The following is a 23,126-nucleotide window of genomic DNA, read 5'->3' on the forward strand; positions in this document are numbered from 1 at the left end:
GATGCTCATTCTTCCCAGTGGTCATTGACATTTTAAAATCCTTCATCACTCCCTCTCCCCAGTGGTTTACTTTGTTTAATCCCTTTTCCCATCTTGCTGAATATTATATTATATACTTTTTTTTTTTTTTTAAAGACACAGGACATCAAATATGATAATAAATTTGACTTTATTTAAAGAATAACATTTATAAAACACACAAAAAACTGACCTTGGGGTACATGGAAATCTGCATAGTGTTGAAGCAGTTAAAACTGTTGAGCTGAAGATAAATGTAACCTACAGAGATGAAAAAACAATTAAAGTGACTGAATTCAGTCTACATTTATTTAAGGCAGGATACAGGCCTTCTTGCCCTACATAAGAAAGTACATTCACACACAACCAGTTTTAGTACTGGTACCTAAAACACTCGCTGCTACAATTAAAATAAGAATCCAAAATTAAACTAGCTGCTCCATTTAACAAACATGCAATACACTTCAATAAAGCCTGTATTTATATATATAAAAAACTTTAAAAAGTTACCAGGCATCTTGATGTTTACATATGCAGCACTCTAAACTATTGCAGTTATGTGCATATACCTACTACACAGATCTCTAAACAGAACTTGGGTATTTAAGCTTACCTGTGACTTTGTTGCATCAATACTAGAGCACTGATGTGCAATTTAGTACCTGACATTTTGTAGTAGAACTTAAATGATTGAAATAAGAAAACTTACCCTACATCTGAGGGAACCTTAACCACAAAGAAACCAACTGACTGGCATGCAGGAGAGGTAAATGAACTTTGTTTATTTTGCAGATAAACCATCAACAGTGAAAACCATCACCCAGTTAAATTAAGTGGTGGATTATGTCAGTGGATTAGCAGGGATTGGTGAGCTGATGTAAGCAATGTTACAGGAGATCTGCATTCCCTTGGCCTAAGTATATCCAATGCCACATTGCCACTTTATAATTAAGTCGGATGAAGAGGCTTCTTCTCATTCATACTTAGTCTATGGGATAAAAAGAGCAGTAACTCAAGAATATACCAGACCTAGTATTTTATTTCACCCAAGAATGACTTGGTACAAGATGTTAACTTGAATCACATTTTTTTCTAAACTGACGGTTCAGTGTAGTGTTAGCAGGTAATCTGTAACACCCACAACTGAAATACAGAAACAGGAAACAGACTCCACAGCTGTGGATGCCAAAGAAAAATTGGATTTTTTACATGACATAACATAATTAAAAACATTTTGTTTTTCTGTGGCCTTAGACATTCCCCAATATGTCAACATCTAATTGTGTAGTCTTGAGGGGGTTACATTTAAACCAACAAAAAAAGACAACAATTGTCCCATCCCAAAGACAACCAATATAGAGCAAAAGCATGTAGACATTGATTTTATACAATAAGGTAAAAACAAGTATAACAGCATTTGAAACATTCTTCGCAAAACAAATACAGAATACAATTAAACAGTTATAAAATAACCAGCAACAACAATATAATTGAATACTATCTTAATTTACAAAGCTTTGATATGGAAACATTTACATTGACTATACATGCAAGGGTCAAATATCCAAAATGTTTTCAAAATATTGTAAAAATCCCAATCTGCTGTTGTTCAGAAGCACTCCATCAAGCTGCCAATGGCAACTAGATATTCGTTTTGTCGTGCAAAAAGACATTCATATAGATGTCCTCCAAACTGTCTTTCTAAGCCAAAGCATCAGATGCTGTACAGCCAAATCAGTCCCTTTTCTTCACAGACGAACCCGAACATTCATGTTTTTGTCCAATCCGCTTCTGTAGCAGCCTTCTTCGGTCCTGCACGCTGTAGGATCTGTGATTTATCCGTACGAGAAGTGGTGCCAACCTGTACGAATGATTTGGATTCATCCTGGAAAGAGCAATCTAACAGTCTTCAAGATCACCTGGAGATGGGAGAAAGTAGTGACCACCATTTGGCAAGCTAACAGATGCTCTCTGGCATGTCAATTGATGTTGTTAATGATAAAAAATTGTTAAAGCCGAGACGGGTGCAGTTTAACATCATCTGGGCTAATCCATCATCCCTGGCAATTATTTCTTTTTAAGCAATTACGGTTAATTTATTTCCCACCTCACATGTACCTTACAGCTTACCGGCCTGTGGCAAATTAGCAAACTGTCAAGCGACTACCTTCCTACACTGCCACTCCCGAATCCCTCGCCTTCTCCGATCACGATAGGTTTAGTATGCCCCTACCAACCTGCCAATGTGCCTGTGCTACATCACTGATAATAACTGAAGGTCTCTATCCTCCAGTTATGCTTTGCTCTCCCTGGCTTTGGTTCATAGCACACATTTGTATTACAATATAAGAAAATACCTAAACCAAATAAAATAAAAATGCCAATGTTTAGACCTCATCAAAATATATAAAACAAGGGCTTTAACACTGGTCGGCGCTTAACAAGATACACGTCTTAAAATGCCCACCCCAAAAAACAACAATACAGGCGCAGTTTTTTGTGCGGTAAAAAGCAACAGAATCCGAAGAGCATCATCAAATGAGAACAAGCTAATTATTCATCACTTAAAGCAGCGAATCAGTGAATAAGCACCCAATGACACCAATATTGAGAAATGAAACGTTTATTTTAATTACAAACAAAAGTACACTTCCAACTTTAAACAATACAGAAGAGTTATAGATCTTCTCATCTAATAAAATAATGTGTGTTTTTATATACACGAATACATAGAACACAATCTTCTGGCCTCAAGCATTTAGCCGTCCATTCAACTCGTGCACAAATTGACCGCCCAGCCTGGAGACTAGACTATCCCCTGCCTTAAAAATTAAGGGAGGTGTGCAACATCAACAAAACACAAAAAACCCACAATGACAATCTCATCACTGGTGCAGTCCACTATCTGTATAACTTCACCATCTCCTTACTTTGCCTCGCTTTCCCATTTCTCCAGGAAATCCTGCATGTCAATATTAAACATATCAATGCCCGTGTCCGACAAGTGGACCCCATCAGGCCGGTACATGCTGGACTTAGGGTCAACTTGGATTTGGTTGTGTCTCAAGACCACTCCGCCCATCGACTCGAGGACCTTCTTCGCCCTCTCGTTGGTCAGCCTGCGTATGTTCTCCATGGCGGCGGTGTTCTCCGTGTTCCTCCAGGTGCTGCGAGGCAGGATATCAGACCAGACCAACACGCAGCCTGGGAAAATGCTTTTCATGGACAACAAGTCCTTCTTAATGGTGGAAATGAAAATCTCAGTCTTTGACTTGCCCAGGTCATTGCCACCGATGTGCATGATGATAACATCGGGATTCGGCCAAGTTCCCTTCATCTGCAGGAGCATCGGAAGCAGCTGGTCCCACACCATCCCTTGTGTGCCTTTCCACCACAAGCGGACACAGTTTGGGTCCATGCCCAACTGCATACCGTACTCAGGAGATTTCGCTCTCTTCTCAGCCCAAAACACAAGTGAATGGCCGCAAATCCAAACGTTCTTTACCTGTTTGCAGGTCTTACCTGCAAATGCAACACAGAAGACGTTAACTTCATAAACCAGCAAGGTGTTGATTGGTAAGTTCACAGTTTCCCCGGCTAATAAATCGAAACCGCGTTACACTTCCCACTGATTCATCCACTCTTCCACCAATGGGGAAAACGCAAGGTGTTGTTTGTTTGGTCTTGAGTTTTCATTTGAGTATTATTGCATCATGCTGGTACATACAAGTGGGATTGAGGCATTCTTACCAAAAAAGACTACAGTAATGTAGTATTTTCACAGAAATCTTTTGTTATGAAGCTGAATTAGATCAACATTAAGATGGTCACCAGGATAGGGCTTGTTTCCAGCAGAAATCTGCACACTACCCCCAAAAGTTAATTGGAATGCCTTGAGACATGCAAAATTCCCTTGAAATAAATATTTGAGGCAGTGCATTAAATGTATACAGTGTGGACAACCCCACCACCAATATACAGAAATCCATACTTTTTCTAAGACCCCCATACAGAAGAGTTTCAAAGGTACAAACCCCTAAAATATTATGTGCCACAATATGCACAACATACCAAGGCTAAGATGGATAAACTATCATAACAATCTGCAACCAATATGTTCTATCTCAAACAATCTTGAAAATTGTATTGAATATAAAATATACAGAAAAAAAAGAATAGTATTTCTGAAAATAAATAAATGTTCTTTCTTTTCAGAAAATAAGTAGTCATATTTTATTTTTTATTTTTATTGGAGAGCTGTACATCCTGTAAATAATTTTTCATTTTTCAGTATCTGACGTGTGGCAAGCGACAGACACACAAATGGCTTCATTCTGCTTGCAGAAGAAAATCTAATCTAATCTAAAATTTTTACTATGTCTATATACAGAGTATTAAATCAAGATTGTTACTGATTTATTTTCAATGACTCGGACCCGTTGTATTATATTTTTATTTTTTGTTTAAATATTTTTGTTCGGTGTTTGTTTTATGGTGAAATCAATGTGCAAAATGTAAACCAGTAGTGACGGCATGCCTGTTTCCTGTGTGCAAAATGCTTCTCATTAATCTAACATTAAATATTTACCATTTAACTGATTTGTTTTATGTCCAGATTTGGTTGTCCCCCCCGACACTTCTATCATGTACAGCATTATGTTTTATGTTTGTAGATCAGGACAATAGAGAGCTAACTCAAAACACTGTATATTGTGTTCTTATAGAAACAAAAGCATATGACAAAATGGAACATCTTTATCACCCATTTCCCATTTTATTTAAAACAATTAAAAAAAAAAAGTTTATCTTAAACCAATAACCCATATACACACAGCTTCACACAAATAGTATTGTCTTTGCTTGCTTGGGAGAAGCATGTTCAATGGTTTAATTGGTATCTGGATAAAATGGTAAAACTAAATTATGGTGATATGCATTTCATTTGATTGCCCCGTCGTCTTTTGCAAAATGTATTTATTTTTTAAACGGATGTATTTCTTGCAGGCTTAAATGCTTATTGACATACGTTCTACTTTCCAGACAAGGTTGAGTAAAAATCAGCTGGAACATGCAGTCTCCATTCCTTTTCAGTCTTTATATTCAGTTCGACTTCTGATGACTGCGGTTCTGAAAAATTGAAAACTTTTCCCCGAAATATTGAGTTTATATTATGAATGGGAGAAACCATAGATGCCAAGAAATAGAAGAGGCTGACAAAATTACATGCTCCATAAAAACCTTCATGAATCTACAAAGATAAATCTGACAAAGTCATCCATAAAATATCTACAAGAAACAACTTCCACAGATTTATCTTTCGGGTTAAGTGGGTCATTCTCATGAAACCACCTGAAGACATGTCCAAAATGAATTAATGCACATATTCACAGAGAACGTGAAATAATGAATTTTACTATTAAAGTACACAACATGGTTCACTTAGTTTTCAACTTTTATATTAAGTATTTTTCAAAACTACTGTATATTTGTCAATAAAGTTTTATTGAACCACAGAGTTCCACAGAGAAGAGAAGATTCAAGATGGATACAATATAAGATGATCTGTGATCTTTTGATCTAAAGTTTGTACTTTTGTTTTCTTACACCCCTCTTACCCCATCATGAGTATACATGATCGTAACAATGTAGTAGCCTATTCAACATTTTTTTAAACAAATATTAATTATAAACAAAACAATAGAAAGAGTAGTGTGGGAAAATAGTGATGGAGTATAATTATTTGCTAGGTCATTGTGTTTCCCGCCATTTTATGCTAGCTAAGCTAAAGTGCATTAATTACCATAACACCCATCTTTCATTAATGAGTCATATAGTTGCCTTTTACGGTAATGAATTATGATGTTACGGTGATCAATATAAGAATAGTTTCCTATATTTGTTAGATATTACAGTTTTAGACCAGTAGTCTAACTTGTTTGGCTTAAAGATCTACAATGGTGGAAGAGAAGAAGGCTGCCACAAGAGCTAGGGTGCAGAGATATAGAGAAAAGCTCTACAGCAATCTTGAGCTACTTGAGGAGTATAGGAGGAAGGAAAGAGAAAATAATGTTTACATACTTAACACAATATAACCCCCTCCCCCCCCATGGGTGATTGATACGATCGCACCAGATGTACACCTGATCCTATGTTTTGAATAGAAGTTCATAGACCGATCAGCCGTAACATTATGACCACTGACAGGTGAAGGGAATAACACTGATAATCTCGTTATCATGACACCTATCAGTGGGTGGGATATATTAGGCAGCAAGTGAACATTTAGTTCTCAAAGTTGATGTGTTAGAAGCAGGAGAAATGGGCAAGCGTAAGGATCTAAGCGACTTTGACAAGGGCCAAATTGTGATGGCTAGACGACTGGGTCAGAGCATCTCCAAAACTGCAGCTCTTGTGGGCTGTTCCCGGTCTGCAGTGGTCAGTACCTATCAAAAGTGGTCCAAGGAAGGAAAAGTGTTGAACCGGCGACAGTGTCATGGGCGGCCAAGGCTCATTGATGCACGTGGGGAGCGAAGGCTGGCCCGCGTGGTCCGATCCAACAGACGAGGTACTGTAGCTCAAATTGCTGAAAAAGTTAATGCTGGTTCTGATAGAAAGGTGTCAGAACACACAGTGCATCGCAGTTTGTTGCGTATGGGGCTGCGTAGCCGCAGACCAGTCAGGGTGCCCATGCTGACCCCTGTCCACTGCCGAAAGCGCCTGCAATGGGCACGTGAGCATCAGAACTGGACCACGGAGAAATGGAAGAAGGTGGCCTGGTCTGATGAATCACAAGTTCAAGGTGTTGACTTGGCCTCCAAATTCCCCAGATCACAATCCAATCGAGCATCTGTGGGATGTGCTGGACAAACAAGTCCGATCCATGGAGGCCCCACCTCGCAGCTTACAGGACTTAAAGGATCTGCTGCTAATGTCTTGGTGCCAGATACCACAGCACACCTTCTGAGGTCTAGTGGAGTCCATGCCTCGACAGGTCAGGGCTGTTTTGGCAGCAAAAGGGGGACCTACACAATATTAGGCAGGTGCTCATAATGTTTTGGTTGATCGGTGTATATATATATATATATATATATATACACATACATACAGTACTGTGCAAAAGTTTTAGGCAGGTGTGAAAAAAATCTGTAAAGTAAGAATGCTTTCAAAAATAGACGTTAATAGATTATATTTATCAATTAACTAAATGCAGAGTGAGTGAACAGAAGAAAAATTGCATTTAATTGATAAATATAATCTATTAACATTTTTGAAAGCATTCTTACTTTTTCACACCTGCCTAAAACTTTTGCACAGTACTGTGTGTGTATATATATATATAGGGTTAGCATCTAACATCAATATACAACACATCCCAGGTCCTATTTGGCTGTGTTTTGTAATAGAGTGACATCCATACATATACACAAACAGTACACACATATAACTCTATTACTATTATACATTATTATTAGATGTTATAGATTTATTTTTACTATTGGCATAGTGTTAGTGTTATAATATTTGTAATATCTCTGCAGGTATCAAAAACGAAAAGAGAGGTGTCTATTCAGTCAGCCAAAGACATGACTCCCAAACTAAGAAAAGCACAACAAAAGAAGTGGAGGGAAAATAAAAGCCTACCTTCACAGGGATGACGTCACAACAATAATTAATGGAAAAGTGGTGGAATGACCTTCCCACTGAAGTCAAAAGAGCAGAGTCCCTGACCTCCTTCCAGCAATTACGCAAGACGCATCTTTTCAGACTCTACTTGTAAGTTAGTCATTCATTCTCCTGTAACATTGCATTACTAGCACTTAGCTCTTAACTTTGACTTAACATCTTGTCTGCACTTATCAGCTTTTACAACCTAGGATGTAAGACCTTATATATTGTTTATATTGTATATCTCACATACATTTGTGTAAATTGTGAATTTGTAAAATGTGTTATGTCTTGAATTACACTGTATTATTGCATTTTGTATTGCGCTTATATTTTGTAAGTCGCCCTGGACAAGGGCGTCTGCTAAGAAATAAATATTATTATTATTATTATTATTATTATTATTAATAATAATAATAATAAAAGCTGGAGAAGTAAGGAAAAATGGCCACATCTATAGGAAGAGAAACCTCACAAACACAATTGAAAATCTCCACAAGAGGTTTCTTGTAGAGAACCCTACTCTGAAGATCTCTCGATCTCAGTTCTTCAAACACAAATCTTCAAATTTCCAAGGAAAGTTGAAGAAGTTACACCAGTTCGGCATCACCAAGGTTATAATGCCTGCAGAACTGGTGGTTGCATCTATTTTCAATCCTAAAAACATGAACTGAATGTATAATAGTTGTGACAAATGCCATAACACAACATTTCCTTCAGTGATTAACCCAAACACAAAGGGCAACATTGCGTCCTGGGAAGAGTGGGTTACTAGGTCCACTCCATTCTCCAGGAAGAACCAAGATGGCTCGACCTCAGAGGTTGAGGGGAAAACTGTTGTCCCGGAGAAAAAGTTTGGAACCATAGAGTGGCTTGTAGAGCTCACCAAGGAAGGTCTCCTTCGGTTCTGTACTCATTGGTACAACATTAGTTACCAGTACGACCGTCTGAAGAAGCTGAAGGACAGCATGACCGAGGACCAAGTCGTAGTCCATGTAGATTATAGTGAAAACTATAACTGCAAATGGAGCAGGTAAAGTAAAGATGCCCACTATGGAGGGTCACACAAGCAGGTGACGATTCACACTGGAGTGCTCTACTTTTCTGGAGGAAAGGTGGAGTCGTTTGCCACACTTTCGGAGAGCCTCCAGCATGATGCCATTGCCACATGGGCCCACCTTGATCCAATCTTGGATCATGTCAGAGCCAGTCATCCTGCTGCATCAAGGATCCATATTGCATTCATGTAGTCATGCAGTTTGGATTGGCCATTCTCATTGATTTAAAGTAAAGCTTTAATTTGATAAATTGGAAATCATTACCAAAGCATGGTATTTCATTACCATAATGTACTTTTTCATTACTGAAGCACTTGATCTTTGGCCAAATATTCAAATTATACTACAACAATACAGAAAAAGTTTGAGATGTGCTGGAAATATGTTGCACTCCCTTTCTACTGATAGACTTTTTATAATATAATTTTCTATGAACAAAATGACAAATAAAATCAATGTGAAAAAGTAGATTCGTGTTACGGTAATTACAATTCCTTGAATTTAAAATGTGTTTTTATTTAAAATAACATTTTACAATGAAATCTCCTTATCTGTATATGTAAGTGTGCATGCCATTAAAATCTTCTGAATATATACATTTGGTATTTATTATATTTCAACTTTTAAAATTGTTACGGTAATGAAAAGGTATCTGACAGCGTGTCAGAAAATGTTACAAAATACATAAAAATGTTTTTCTAAATGATTATAATTAACATCAATAGTAACTTTAGATGATATCTGATATCATTAAAAAGTTCAATGTTGTGTATTTAACTGCTTAATTTTCTAACAGTAGAACAGATTCATGAGAATCACCCAAGTGCTCTGTTCAAAACAGCCCGTCACGGTATTTCAGCTACACCATGACGTGAAGCATTGGACAAACTGCTAGGTTTATATATAAAACAACAGTACCTTGCAAATTCTTGTTTGCATCTTTGCTTTTCATTTGAGCATCCTTCTGTTCTTTCTTCTGCCTCATCCTTTCGTTAAACTGTTCCAGCTGTATAATAAAATAAGAGACCCTTAAAACTATATTAAATTGAAACAGTTTCAATCAAATGCTGCAAATGTGAACAAACAAGGAAATAATTTCAATGGATTAAGAAGGCAATTACTTTTTATGAAATATACAGTATATGTTTTAAAATATTGAATAGGAGTGAATTCCATTTTCAATTGAAGAAAAAATACCAGACTATCAATTCAACTCTCACAGAACCATAAATAAACCGCAAAAAAACAGAAAAGTGCATCATTACCCGTTTTTTCTGTTTGGCTTTGATGTCCTGCTCAGATATTATCGTCACGCTGCTGTTTCCCGTCTTCACCGCGGAGACAGAGGAAGCCTTAACCGGCTGGGGTGCGGAAGCCACTTTAACCGTGGGCTGTTGTTTGTTTGTGACGTTCACCTTCTGTTTGACTTTCACCGTCTCGATAACCCGTAAGTAGCGCCTGGAGGACCCTTTATCCTGCGCTTTCGCCGAGGTGACGACAGGAGCACTTGACGGGGGCGGCTCTGGGAGACCAAACATAGGCCCCCCTGGAGGTGGATACTGAGGGGGTCCGGTTAGGGGGTTCTGTGGGAAATAATTAGGAACTGGCATATGCCCAGCTGAGAACGGGGAAAGGCCAGACGGGTGTCCAATGGGTAGAGGTGGAGGGACGGGGGGAAGACCCGGTGAGAAGGGAGGAGGCCCGATTGATGGCGAATTCGGAAACAGGGGGGGTGGAACCATTACTGGATAACCATCTGGACTGTGGAAAAAAGTATTAGGAGGCACCGCTGATTGAGGAAGGTAATGAGGCCAGCTGGGAGCCATGGAGGGTGTGGCATACCTCTCGTAGTCAACTGAGGGCTCCACAATCTGATACTGAGAGTACTGTGTCACTGAATACGCCGACGGAGTGGGAGGGAAACCGTGTATGGAGGGCGAGGGTGTATTGGGAGAAGGTGAAAAGGATTCGCATGCCTTACTGGCACCATGATCGAGCACCGTGATCTCTTTTCGCCTCTCCTGCTGCGTGACGGTGTATTCCGCACACGTGGGGTGTGAGAGTGGGGCGGGGGGCGAGATGGGGCGGTGACGCTCTGACTCCGGGGACTCGGTCTGGCTGCGCTGCCTCTCCAGCCTCTCCCTGGCGTCTCTTTTTCTGTCCTGATCTTTGACCGAGAAACCAGGCTTCGATTTGCGCTTGCTCCCATAGAGGCGTTCCTGAGTCCTCAGCGCCAGCTTGCTTACCTCCGCCATCCCGAGATCCAGCCCTATCGTTTGGAGCAACGCCTGGATCTTATCATACTTTGACGTCTCATCTTCTTCTTCCTCCCCCACCTCCTCTTCCTCCTCCTTCGTGTCTGCCGGGCTCTGCATCCTGGCCAGGGTGGTTTTAGGCTGGTGCTGGTCTGTAGATGCTCCCTCACCATAGAGAAACTTTTCCTCATCATCAACCCGTAGGAAACCTCTCCAGTTTTCCTCCGAATTGGACAAGTCATGTTTCATTCCTAAAATCCTGGAAAAGCCGCTGCCATCCTGACTGGCTCTCTCATGCGGCAGCAGGAAATCATTAGGACTCCCCTCAGAGTCGTCTGGCTCCTCTGACTTCCGCCTGAATGAATCTTTGTACTGGTCCTCATAGGGAAAAGGATGCCGAGGGAATGGCCTCTTGGGTTCGGCCTGGCTGACCTCCTCCCGTGCTTCTCTCAGCAGCGTGGAGAGAAGGCCCGAGTCGGCCCCTTTGTTGAGGGTGTTGAGGAAACGCTCGATCTGGGTGCTTAAGTTAGTGTTCGTCTTACTGCCGACGTCTCTCTGTAAAGGAAGAATACATGAATGAATCAACAAAAAACAGCTGTGGCACAAATATAACAGGAAAAAAAATTGATACTATATAAATTGAGAGGACATACTTGCCACAACATTTTAATAGAATTTCAGCTCTCTAAGCTTTAGATCCTTCTCAATCATTTGTAACAATCAGGCCCCCCATTTCCAGACGACAAACAGATTTTGTCGATTTTGAGGAGAAGGAGACATTCAAATAATAAAGGAGAGAAAAATGACTGCCTTTTATCAGAGGACATTCCCCGTGTGGTCACAATGCAACTGTAAGAATTGTGCAAGACGACTAACCGACCATCCCAAAGGATGGAAATCAATGGAGAAAGTAATCTCAAACCTGGGTGCTCAAGTCCGGCTCCATACCCGGATCCTTCCGCTTCTTCAAGATGGATTTTATAGGCAAAGCAGATGATTGGCTGTCCTTGGTCTGCCTGTAACTCTCGGCCTCCACGGGAGGAAGCCTTGGCCTGTAGTCTTCATCCTCCACGGGCAGGAAGGACTCCGGCTCCTTGTGACCACCTTGCTCCATGTCTATGAGCGCTCTCTTCCGTGCGATCTGCTGCTCCAGGATCTCCAGCTCCCTCTTCTTGTTCACGAGCTTCTTATCCCAGAAACTGTCACTGCTCCCCAAACCCTGGGGCGCTGCAGGATGGGGCATAGGACTCTGACTGTCTTTGTCCCGATTGTGACCGCTGCCCTTGCTGCTCCTGCGCCGGTCGCTGTGGCCCCTGTGGCGAATGCTGCCGTCTTCCCTGTTGCCGCTCCAGCTGCGCCTCCGGTTGCACTGGCCGCTGCGCTCGCGGCTTTGCTCCCGGCTACGGCTGCGTCTCTGGCTGCAGTTCCCGCTCCTCTCCCTGCTTCTGCTCCGGCTGCGTTTCCTGCCGTGATTCCAGCTGCGCTCCCTGCTGCGGCTCCGACTACATTTCCGGCTGTTATGGCCGCTGCGCTCCCGGCTCCGACTACGCCGCCGGCTGTGGTTCCTGCTCCTCTCCTTGCTGCGGCTCCGACTGCGTTTTCTACAGCTGTTTTCACCAGGCTCCTGGCTTCCACTGTGACTGTGCCCTCGGTGTCTGCTCTCCACTTTCCACTCGGTGTCTTTGGGCAGCTGAGGGCCACTCCCCAGGTCTTCCGACTGCAGTTCAAACCCTGGGATCTGGACCCTCTCCACAGCCATGTCCTTTAGAGCCTCCTCTTTTTGCAAGTGGTATTCATTGTCCAACACTGGCATGTCAACATCTTCATGGTCCTGTTTGCTGTACTCCCCCCCCCCAAGGTTCTCCCTGGAGCAGAAAACAAAATGGCATGAGTTTCTCCGTTTCTTTTTCAGGTGCTTGCAAAATGTAATTTGTTCAGATTGACAGCTGCATACCAAATACTGCTTTCGAATACAAGATGAAGAAACCTTCACAATAAGTGAAGTTGATGCCTTGTAACATGTTATTGAAAGAGACTTTTCTTCCAGCACAATAAGACTCACCCTTTGAAACCGTCTTCTTCATCAAAGGAATTGAAGTTGACCTTCAGGTTGGGTATATTGCCACCTATTGTGTCTTTGAGGAACTTGAAGGCCATTTTCTTCTAAACAGGGGGAAGTGAGGTAGATGAGAAAAAGCTGATGAACTTTGTCTATGGTTAATAAACTGTCCCATCTTCTACACACAGAAAAAGATACCACTTTTAATGGAATTCACATATAATATGAGACTTAAATCAGCAGTTACAGTTGCTAAAGGAAAACATTTTGTTGTGTTAAAACATGACATTTTGATGCAGTTAAATAGATTTCCCCCCCTTTGATTTATACAACCTACTCCACACTTGGGAGTGTAAAATGGAATGTTAAAAAAAAACGAATACATTACAAATAAAAAGCTGAAAAGTGTTAATTAGAGAAGCATTCGCCCCCTTTGCTATGACACTCCTAAATAATACTCACTCACTGAAAATGTTTATGGCTGTTAAGAAAATAATACACAGCCACTGATCTTGTCAACTGGAAATAATGTGTCAGACAAGTAAAAAAGAGAAGGAAAGCACAGAAAATAAACCTTTTCTTTCCCTTTGGCCCCAGTGATTTCACTTATGGACTGAGAGCTCAAAGTCATTGAGCTCTGGAGCAGTTTCTTGATCCGTACTGCCTGCTCCCTCTGCCCATCAGCTATGTCCTAGGAAGAGGGACAATTTCAGTTTGTGAAAGAACACATTACTTTAATCATGTTTACGCTAAGATTTTGTCAGTATGTGAAATAAACCATATTCTTGAAAAGACTACCCTGAAATGATGGTTAGAGGAAATCCAGTATTTTAAACATATAAGAAGAGATTAGCATGTCATGCAATTGAAGAAAAGTTTCTTCAATCTGAACATAGTACAGTACAGGAACATGTAGGAGAACTGCTTGTTTAGTCCATATCACACTCTTATAATTGTGGAAAATCTGTATTTTTGATATAAACTGGTTCAGTTTTACCTTTTTTGGTTGCACTGTTTTGATTACCTGTGCACAACAGGTGAAGAATACAGAAGCCACAGATTGTCATGGTGGTGTATTCTGAGTAAGGAAAAATCACTTCCGCCCAATTTAAAATTAATAAATAAAATGTTTTACAGTGCAGATAAAAGCGCAGCAGCTGAGCTGTGAAGGTGACACATGCTGCCTGTCCAAGCCAGCTGCAGTAGGTGACGTTCAGCTTACTTTGCCAGATGGGAGAGTGCGGCCAGAGAATCAGAGACAGCTGAGCTCGAACAACACAGATCGTAGTGCACTCACGGAAATCACTGTGAACTCCACCGCTTCGGAGATACTCAGCTTGCTCTCGTCCATGACCTCACTGAGCTGAAAGAACACCCTCGGGTCCCGGTTACACTTAATGAATCCAAAGGACGCTCTCACGTCAACTATAATACCCTGGGGGTGGGGGGGAGATGTACGAGACAGGGAATCAATACAAAACAGACAGCACAAAGAAAAATACATTAAATTAACTTCTCCGTGAAAGAAGAAAAAAAAAAAAGGAATTTAAGTTGGATCAATGACTAGAAGAGAAAATCAAACTAATCAATTGAGAGTTATTGAGCTTACCATTTCCCGGGCTTCCTTGGTGAAGTGGAACGAGTCGGGCAGGATCTCAATGTTGGTGGCTCTCTCCACTTTGGTGCAGCGGTTTGTTGCGACGTTGAACTGTACATGATCCCCCTCCAGCATAGTCACCTCTGTCTGCACGTCACTCGCCCCAAACGGCAGCTTCTGATCCGTGTTGTTGACTCTGACCCAGAGACGGCCAGGGAAAGGGTCCGGCCCGACAGCCTGCATTGAAGGTTTGGAGAACAACTAACACCTTAATTTAGAAAGAGTGCGACTCGGGAACAGTTCTCTTTGAAAAGCAAAAAAGTTTCAGCACGGATTATTGGAGAAAAATGGCACCTATCCACTATCAAGGAATAGATGCACTTACTGTTTTGTAACACAATCACTGTCCAGAAAATTGAAAATGTTAGGCCTTATGCACGACTCTCACTGTCTTAACTCATCACCTGTTTTGCGTTGGACACTTTGGGTACAGGTTTGATGATCACTCCTTCAAACAGCTCTGAACTGATGTCCTCAAAAACAACAGTCCTCTGAGGCAGCACTTCAGTTGTCACTGCTTTCCACTGAAAACAAAGAGCCGTGATCAGACAAGGAAGCGAATGATTACTGCACTTTAGTTTCAGCTGTCTGAGCAGCAGAAACAAAATCATCGAAATTCTTCAACAGCAAATGGCACCGAGATGGAGCAACGCAGGTTCGGCATCCCACTGCTGACACCAATGTAACATACTGTGGGTTCCGGCCGCAGAGACTCGAACCCCCATCTCTGGCGCCACGGTGCAGTGAACTTACCCCATCACCAAAAGGCCCAGTCCCCATAGCAAGGCTTTAGAATCACTACAATATTGATTATGAGCACCAGGCTCCTATACAAAGCAATACATTCAACTCCAAACTTCTGTCAAAGCATACTTTTGACCAAGGTACCAGGCTTATCAGAGATTTCAACCAACACAACCCAGCAGCACCCAGATTCATGAAGATAATACTCCAACCTTTTCATTAGAGGCAGTCAGAGCGGACTGCTTCTCCACGACCTCCACAATCCTCTGCTTGACCTGGCTTCCAAATGACACAGTGCCGTCAGGAAGCTTCTTTATTCTCGCTGCCTTCTCCTGCCCTGTACTTGTATTCTGCAGGGGAGGAAAGTGAGTGTATTAGCTGCGCTCACACTGAAGATTTCAACAAACCCACAAAGAAAAGCAAGCACAGAACCAGAGTTACAGAGCATATCTTGCCTTAACAAAAATATATACAAGTTATTTTGAGTACGCTTTTCTTCAAACCACTCCCAATAAGACTCTGGGAGACTCTGGCAGTGTGTTCCCAGAATGCACTCAGCAATGAAGAGGCTTGGAGCTTAAAAGAACACCACTTGGGCCTGTCTGATTTGCTGGAGATAGAGCCAGTGTAATTCACAGGAAACGACTGTACTCTAGTCATTTCTCTTCCTCCAGACACTCAAAGCCAACTAAATGCAACATCACGTACTCACAGGAACCACAGTGAACTCCACTTCATCCATGATATTCAGGGAGGTCTCTCCCATGTTCTCCCTCACGTCAAAGGAAAGGTTGCTCCAGTTTGCAGACATGACGGACCCAGTGGAGTCTTTCATGTTCATAATCACACCCTGGAAGAAACAATATTTATAGTTTATCTTCCGATGTCCTGCACGAGAGACAATTCTGCCCGGGAAAGGAAGGAAATTACATCCTTTGTTTCAATTTATTGTGTTTATTGAGAAAAAAGACATGTCACTGTTGTTGCTGATATTTTTAGAAACACGGCCATCAGGCTGTCAATTGTATTCACTCACAAGCATAGTAAAGAGACCGAACAGAAAACAGAGAAAAATAAGAAATGATAAGGAGTCTACAACTTTGTACAGTTTTAGGTTGTGCAGGTCGATCGTTAAGCACATTTGCACTGGCGAAGAGTACTCTGGCTTCAAAGCACTTAATTGTTCCAGCAACTGAAGGGAGAGAAATCAGGATGCAGTTTCCCCCTGATAGGTCAAGATCTCCCTGTAAGCAGTTTATATAGACAGTAACTCACTTAAGCACGATTCAAGGACATCCCTTATCGCTGCAGGACACAAATGAAGCTTACAGCTGCAAGTCGAAGGACATGTTTTACTGGAACTTTGCCATTAGGCAGATATATTTCCCTTAAATATTTCCCTTCTCACTCATCTGTCAGCAGCTCTCCTACCCGTCTGCCAGACTTATCTTGACTGAGGCCTATTCACTTTGTTTCAACGGTACACCGAATATCAGTGCAGCTTCTTTCCGTCTGTTTTGCTGTCCATCATAGATAGAAAAACCTAGTGTGTTTGTGTGTGTGTCTTACCGCTTCCCTGGTCTCCTTGGTGTAGTGGAAAGAGTCTGGCAGCACCGTGATGTTGACGGCTCTGTCCTGCTTTCCGGACTGGCTCTTGGCGATGTTGAACTGCACCCGGTCTCTCAGCAGTAGAGTCACACTGCTGTCGTCCTCTCCGAACAGCAGCTCTGATCCTGCGCTGAACAACTTAGCCTCGATGCGGCCAGGAAAGGGATCCTGCCTTGATTCCTCATTTGTCTGCGGAAAACGCATGCATTCGAATAGGTTTGTTTTTCCATAAAATCCATACAAAAAACTAAATAAATATGAAAATGTAAGTTTGCAATTAGGGATACAGTTGAAGGTGGGGATGGTCTAACAATTATATTAAGGTTTCTTAGCATGATTTAGGGCACCTCGAGGTGGCTTCTCTGAGCAACAGCATCCTTACCTGGCTGCTCAGTTTGGGGGAACGGCCTGTTGAAAGCAGATTTTGGGTGGTGCCACATACATTCCACTTCTTAATGATCAACTCGACTGTGCTCCAAGAGATATTCAATGCACCTGAAATCTTGTCATACCCATCCCTTGATCTGTGCCTTTTCAACTTCATCTAAGGGTTGTTTTGAAAGCTCCTAGCTCTTCATGATAATATCTTTGCTTTGAATGCACAACTTTACAGAGACATGATGTGTATTTAATCTAAAACCATATGAACCACTTTTATTGCACATTCAACCTATTGTTTGAATTCTGAACAGTAGGCTGTGTAAATCAAAGGGGGAAAATCCAATTTAACTGCATCACAATTTCAGTTTGTAACACAACCGAGTGTGAAAAAGTCCAAGGGGGTGAACACTTCCTATAGCCACTGTAACTGTTACCTGGATACTGGTGAGATCTTTGGTGACAATTCCTTCAAAGAGCTGATCGCTGACTTCCTCAGTCCCCCCCAAGGCAACCTTAATATCAGTGGCTCTGTCTTTCCCCTGCAAGAACAAAGCCAGAATCACAAAAACAAAGAACACAGAGACTGATAAGTTCGCTTTTCAGAATTGCAAGATCACATGACAGGGACTTCACATCACAGCCAGCTAAGGTTAAGAGGTTAAATTACATTTGGGAAAGGACTCTTAAACATCTAAATCATTAGTAGTAGTAGCACAGCCTTGCCTTGAGTGAGTTGAAAGGTCAAAACCTGTTTTTTCTCGAATGTATTCCCACATTATTGTATGGTATACTAGGATACAGCACATTTCCCGTACCGGAGGAGTCTTTCTCCATTCTAGCCTGTGTCTCCTGACAGACTGTAGATGAACCATTTCACATCCCGGCCCTGTATGGTAAGAACTCATGTAATCAGCTGGAATGTATGGAGTTCTTGTGTTCACCTTATGACCTTAAGCCTGGGCAGAAAGGGGCCCTTTTCCTGAGGCACCTCACCAACTCAGCAAAACAACTAGTCCAAGTTTTGAGCATTAATTTCACATTAAATCTGTTCCAAATAAATATTGCACAATTACTGACTTGTCCTTCAGAAAATAATCTCCTGTAGAGATGATGATGATGTGAGTTTCAGTCAAACCGTTATGTGGACTGTCTAGAAACCGCACGTGTGAGAATTCCTCTGTATTCCTCTGCACTGTATTCTGGTCCTAGTCAAGACAATCGGTTACTCACTTTTTTCTTCACAATGGTGAACTCCACATTCAGTCCTGGATGCAGACTTCCTGGGTTTCCTCTGAACCCTTTAAAGTTGAAAAATATCTGCTTCTTGTCCTCCTTCTGAATAAACCCATAGGTGGACTTCGGGGGGGGGGACAAAAAGCAACTAAATGCGTGTTGTGGACAGGCCTGCTATGTAACATACACATTTAAAGTGTCTGGATGCATTATATGTATTCTGCACCACTTGTACTAAGCCACCGAGATCATGCTGATATACAGGAAAACTATATTTAAAAGATGTCTGAAGAAATGTGTGGCCACTCACTGCCAGGTTACTACCTGCATATGATTTATAATGCAGCAGACAATATTAGGTATAAAGTGTGTGAAACTTACACTGACAAATGACACAGTCCCACGAAAGCGACCAGGTTTCAAAGCCTCAGCCTGTAAGGAACTAAAACAGAACACCGAGTTCTATTATTACAGCCCTAAATTAATTTGATGTCAAATTGTCATGAAACAACAGAAACTGGACAGGTATCTATACAAGGAGACACACAAATCAACAGTGTAGCAATATATACAGTGAGGGAAAAAAGTATTTGATCCCCTGCTGATTTTGTACGTTTGCCCACTGACAAAGAAATGATCAGTCTCTAATTTTAATGGTAGGTGTATTTTAACAGTGAGAGACAGAATAACAACAAAAAAATCCAGAAAAACGCATTTCAAAAAAGTGATAAATTGATTTGCATGTTAATGAGTGAAATAAGTATTTGACCCCTTCGACTTAGTACTTGGTGGCAAAACCCTTGTTGGCAATCACAGAGGTCAGACGTTTCTTGTAGTTGGCCACCAGGTTTGCACACATCTCAGGAGGGATTTTGTCCCACTCCTCTTTGTAGATCCTCTCCAAGTCATTAAGGTTTCGAGGCTGACGTTTGGCAACTCGAACCTTCAGCTCCCTCCACAGATTTTCTATGGGATTAAGGTCTGGAGACTGGCTAGGCCACTCCAGGACCTTAATGTGCTTCTGCTTGAGCCACTCCTTTGTTGCCTTGGCTGTGTGTTTTGGGTCATTGTCATGCTGGAATACCATCCACGACCCATTTTCAATGCCCTGGCTGAGGGAAGGAGGTTCTCACCCAAGATTTGACGGTATATGGCCCCGTCCATCGTCCCTTTGATGCGGTGCAGTTGTCCTGTGCCCTTAGCAGAAAAACACCCCCAAAGCATAATGTTTCCACCTCCATGTTTGACGGTGGGGATGGTGTTCTTGGGGTCATTCCTCCTCCTCCAAACACGGCGAGTTGAGTTGATGCCAAAGAGCTTGATTTTGGTCTCATCTGACCACAACACTTTCACCCAGTTCTCCCCTGAATCATTCAGATGTTCACTGGCAAACTTCAGACGGGCCTGTACATGTGCTTTCTTGAGCAGGGGGACCTTGCGGGCGCTGCAGGATTTCAGTCCTTTACGGCATAGTGTGTTACCAATTGTTTTCTTGGTGACTATGGTCCCAGCTGCCTTGAGATCATTAACAAGATCCTCCCGTGTAGTTCTGGGCTGATTCCTCACCGTTCTCATGATCATTGAAACTCCACGAGGTGAGATCTTGCATGGAGCCCCAGACCGAGGGAGACTGACAGTTATTTTGTGTTTCTTCCATTTGCGAATAATCGCACCAACTGTTGTCACCTTCTCACCAAGCTGCTTGGCGATGGTCTTGTAGCCCATTCCAGCCTTGTGTAGGTCTACAATCTTGTCCCTGACATCCTTGGACAGCTCTTTGGTCTTGGCCATGGTGGAGAGTTTGGAATCTGATTGATTGATTGCTTCTGTGGACAGGTGTCTTTTATACAGGTAACGAGCTGAGATTAGGAGCACTCCCTTTAAGACAGTGCTCCTAATTCAGCTCGTTACCTGTATAAAAGACACCTGGGAGCCAGAAATCTTGCTGATTGATAGGGGATCAAATACTTATTTCCCTCATTAACATGCAAATCAATTTATAACTTTTTTGAAATGCGTTTCTCTGGATTTTTTTGTTGTTATTCTGTCTCTCACTGTTAAAATACATCTACCATTTAAATTATAGACTGATCATTTCTTTGTCAGTGGGCAAACGTACAAAATCAGCACAGGATCAAATACTTTTTTCCCCCACTGTAACATCTGCATTGTTTCAAGGCCACTATCTTTCTCTTTGCAGACAAGCAGCTGATAAGGGGGCAAAAGTCACAAACAACAACATTTCCATTTAGAAACACAGTACTGCAAATTCATGACTTTTTGGACAACTGGAGAGATAAAATCTACACATTCACCGAATAAAACTTGACAGCAGCCTGGTCATTTTCTGTGCTGTGTAATTGGTTGAGAGCGTTCTTCTTACTTTTTATTCTTGTCTTTTGCTGGCTCCTTGCTCTTCCAGTTAACGGGGGAGTCTAGCCGGTTGTGTTCGTGAAATTCAGTATCTGGAGCGCCTCCCATCCAGTCGTTCCCCGGGTTTCCCAGATGGGCAGGAGGGGAATGCATTCCCTAAAACCGGAATATAGAAATGTGAGAAGCCTGTGTGCAACTTCTGCAAAAATACAAATCTCTTTTCTAATTTATTTCCTTTTCATTTCAGGAAAGAGAGTGTACCTGTATAGATTACAGTATCTATCAGCATTGGTCCCTGGAAACACGGTACCACATTATTGATTGCATGCAATCAGTCATTTTAAATGTTATGCAAACAGAATTGAGCATCTCATTATAGACCCCTCAATATAAGGTGGATTCTCCTAAATTATATTGAAATAAATAAATCTGGCAACAAACGATACTGAAACACCATGCTTTTACTGGAGTATTTTCAAAAGCTATAGCAGCATCAACCTGAAGGAGCTTGGCACTTACCCATTCAGGGGGCTTCATCCCAGGGGGGGCGGTGCCGGGTCCTGAGGGGTGGCACCCACCGTACGCCTTAGGGAAGGCAGGGTGCTGCCATTTCTCTTCTTCATCGTATTTCTGGGAGCGCCAGGGCCCCGGGTGAAAGTCCTGCCTTGGCATCCCCCTAGGGTGCTGCTGCGGCTGCGCACCAAAGAACATCCCGCTCTGTGTCGGGACAGGATTACATTAGACACATGGTGTATACAATGCAATGTGTGTGTCTATAAAATATCTCACTGGAAAAAAACAACACAAACATGATCAATAAATAAATGATGCCCCCAACGACAGAAGGGAAGTCTAATTAGCACCTCCAAAAAATAACATTTCCTCCATCCCTGTTGCACTACTATTCATTCGGGTCCCAATTATAAAATCGGATCTTTGTTACTTATCAAAGAGTCCAATACAGACCCCACATTAGCTGCAGTCATGTATGTACTTCACCTGGTCTGGACATCCCATCGGCGGCGGAGCGAAGTCTCTGTCATTCATCTGGCCGCTCCTGTAGTCGCTGCCGGAGCCGGGGTAGTCATTGAACCTCGGAGGCCCGGGGGGACCGGGGGGACCGGGGGGACCGGGGGGCCCGTCCCAGTACTCGTCGGGAGGTGGGGGCGACGGGACGACCGTAAACGACGGGTCGCCTGGCCTGGGAAGTCTCAGTCTCCGGTTCGGCCAGCCGCCGAACATGTCCCCGTCTGCGCGGCCTGCAGCACCACATCCACGGCACACGACGGCGGAGGCGCGGAGTGGAGCTCAGCCTCTCTGTGCACTTCAGCAACGACGCGCTCGGAGCGCCGGTTTAGTTGGGACTTGTTTACAGTGATATTTGCACACAGATGCACAGCTTTACTCCTCCTCTCGAAGAATATGGCGAAAAGCAAAAGGGACAACTGAAAGGATCCAAGAGTTGAAATCCAATACATGCGTTTCCAAATACCCATGACTGAAAATACGTGCACATTTGGAAACTATATTCATAACTATATATAGCCTACATATAAGTTGAAATAACACCACGTGTAAAATACTAATTGAAAATAAATGTCTATCCCAGAGCTACATTGTGTCACAATAATGTATTGTGCAACTGTTTTACAGATTGTGATTGTAACACACTCTGGATCAGTTTTTGAAGTGCTGAAATATATTGAACTGTACTTAATGTGCATGTACTGGTGCAAAGAATGGGATGCACACGAAAACATGTCTAATAACATGTTATCACATCCACCTTGATCAAACAACAAGCAACACAACACGATTTGAGCAAACAGAGCTCGAATGTTGTTGCTTATATTTTTTATATGTTTGTTTCCTCCTCAAAGAATGGTGACTGTAATTGTGATTATTCAGAGTCCACCCTTAGATAGTCACTTCTTTGTTTCTGCATGGAGGCTATTCCCGTTATCAGCCGGGGTTGTGCAAGACGTGTGCTGGACAGTTAAAAGCGTACACGGAGTTTAAAAACAATACATAATGCAGTGTTGTTAGAGCAGCTTTCGTACAACCTGTAAGGAAAC

At 42.1% G+C, this 23,126-nt stretch overlaps 1 protein-coding gene across 4 annotated transcripts; it reads right to left on the reverse strand.

Moving 5' to 3' along the window:
• Positions 1-152: 152 nt before the first annotated feature.
• LOC136719294 (uncharacterized) lies at positions 153-22,485 on the reverse strand. 4 transcript variants are annotated; one of them, XM_066697176.1, is made up of 18 exons: positions 22,051-22,485; positions 21,571-21,768; positions 21,062-21,207; positions 19,060-19,120; positions 18,676-18,801; positions 17,880-17,984; positions 17,026-17,253; positions 16,169-16,306; positions 15,669-15,806; positions 15,117-15,236; positions 14,665-14,913; positions 14,353-14,490; positions 13,630-13,746; positions 13,059-13,159; positions 11,919-12,861; positions 10,007-11,551; positions 9,660-9,747; positions 153-1,937 (listed from the first exon to the last, which is right to left on the reverse strand). In XM_066697176.1, the coding sequence occupies exons 1-18, from the start codon at positions 22,291-22,293 to the stop codon at positions 1,918-1,920; spliced, it is 4,704 nt and encodes a 1,567-aa protein (XP_066553273.1). In that variant the 5' UTR covers positions 22,294-22,485; the 3' UTR covers positions 153-1,917. The 4 variants fall into 4 exon arrangements, with proteins under 4 accessions (XP_066553273.1, XP_066553270.1, XP_066553271.1 ...); XM_066697173.1 differs by lacking the exon at positions 153-1,937 and adding an exon at positions 2,626-3,540 and having other exon boundaries at positions 22,051-22,479; XM_066697174.1 differs by lacking the exon at positions 153-1,937 and adding an exon at positions 2,626-3,540 and having other exon boundaries at positions 14,665-14,889; positions 22,051-22,478.
• Positions 22,486-23,126: the final 641 nt, after the last annotated feature.

Source organism: Amia ocellicauda, chromosome 23, assembly GCF_036373705.1.
Source record: "Amia ocellicauda isolate fAmiCal2 chromosome 23, fAmiCal2.hap1, whole genome shotgun sequence".
Lineage (NCBI taxonomy): Eukaryota > Metazoa > Chordata > Actinopteri > Amiiformes > Amiidae > Amia > Amia ocellicauda.

Coding starts and splice junctions, on each gene's coding strand:
- LOC136719294 (XM_066697173.1), bottom strand. CDS start 22,293: ATGTTCGGCGGCTGGCCGAACCGGAGACTGAGACTTCCCAGGCCAGGC. Junction 14,491..14,664: donor CCAAGGAAGCCCGGGAAATG/GTAAGCTCAATA, acceptor CCCCACCCCCAG/GGTATTATAGTTGACGTGAG. Junction 9,748..10,006: donor AAGCCAAACAGAAAAAACGG/GTAATGATGCAC, acceptor TTTATTATACAG/CTGGAACAGTTTAACGAAAG.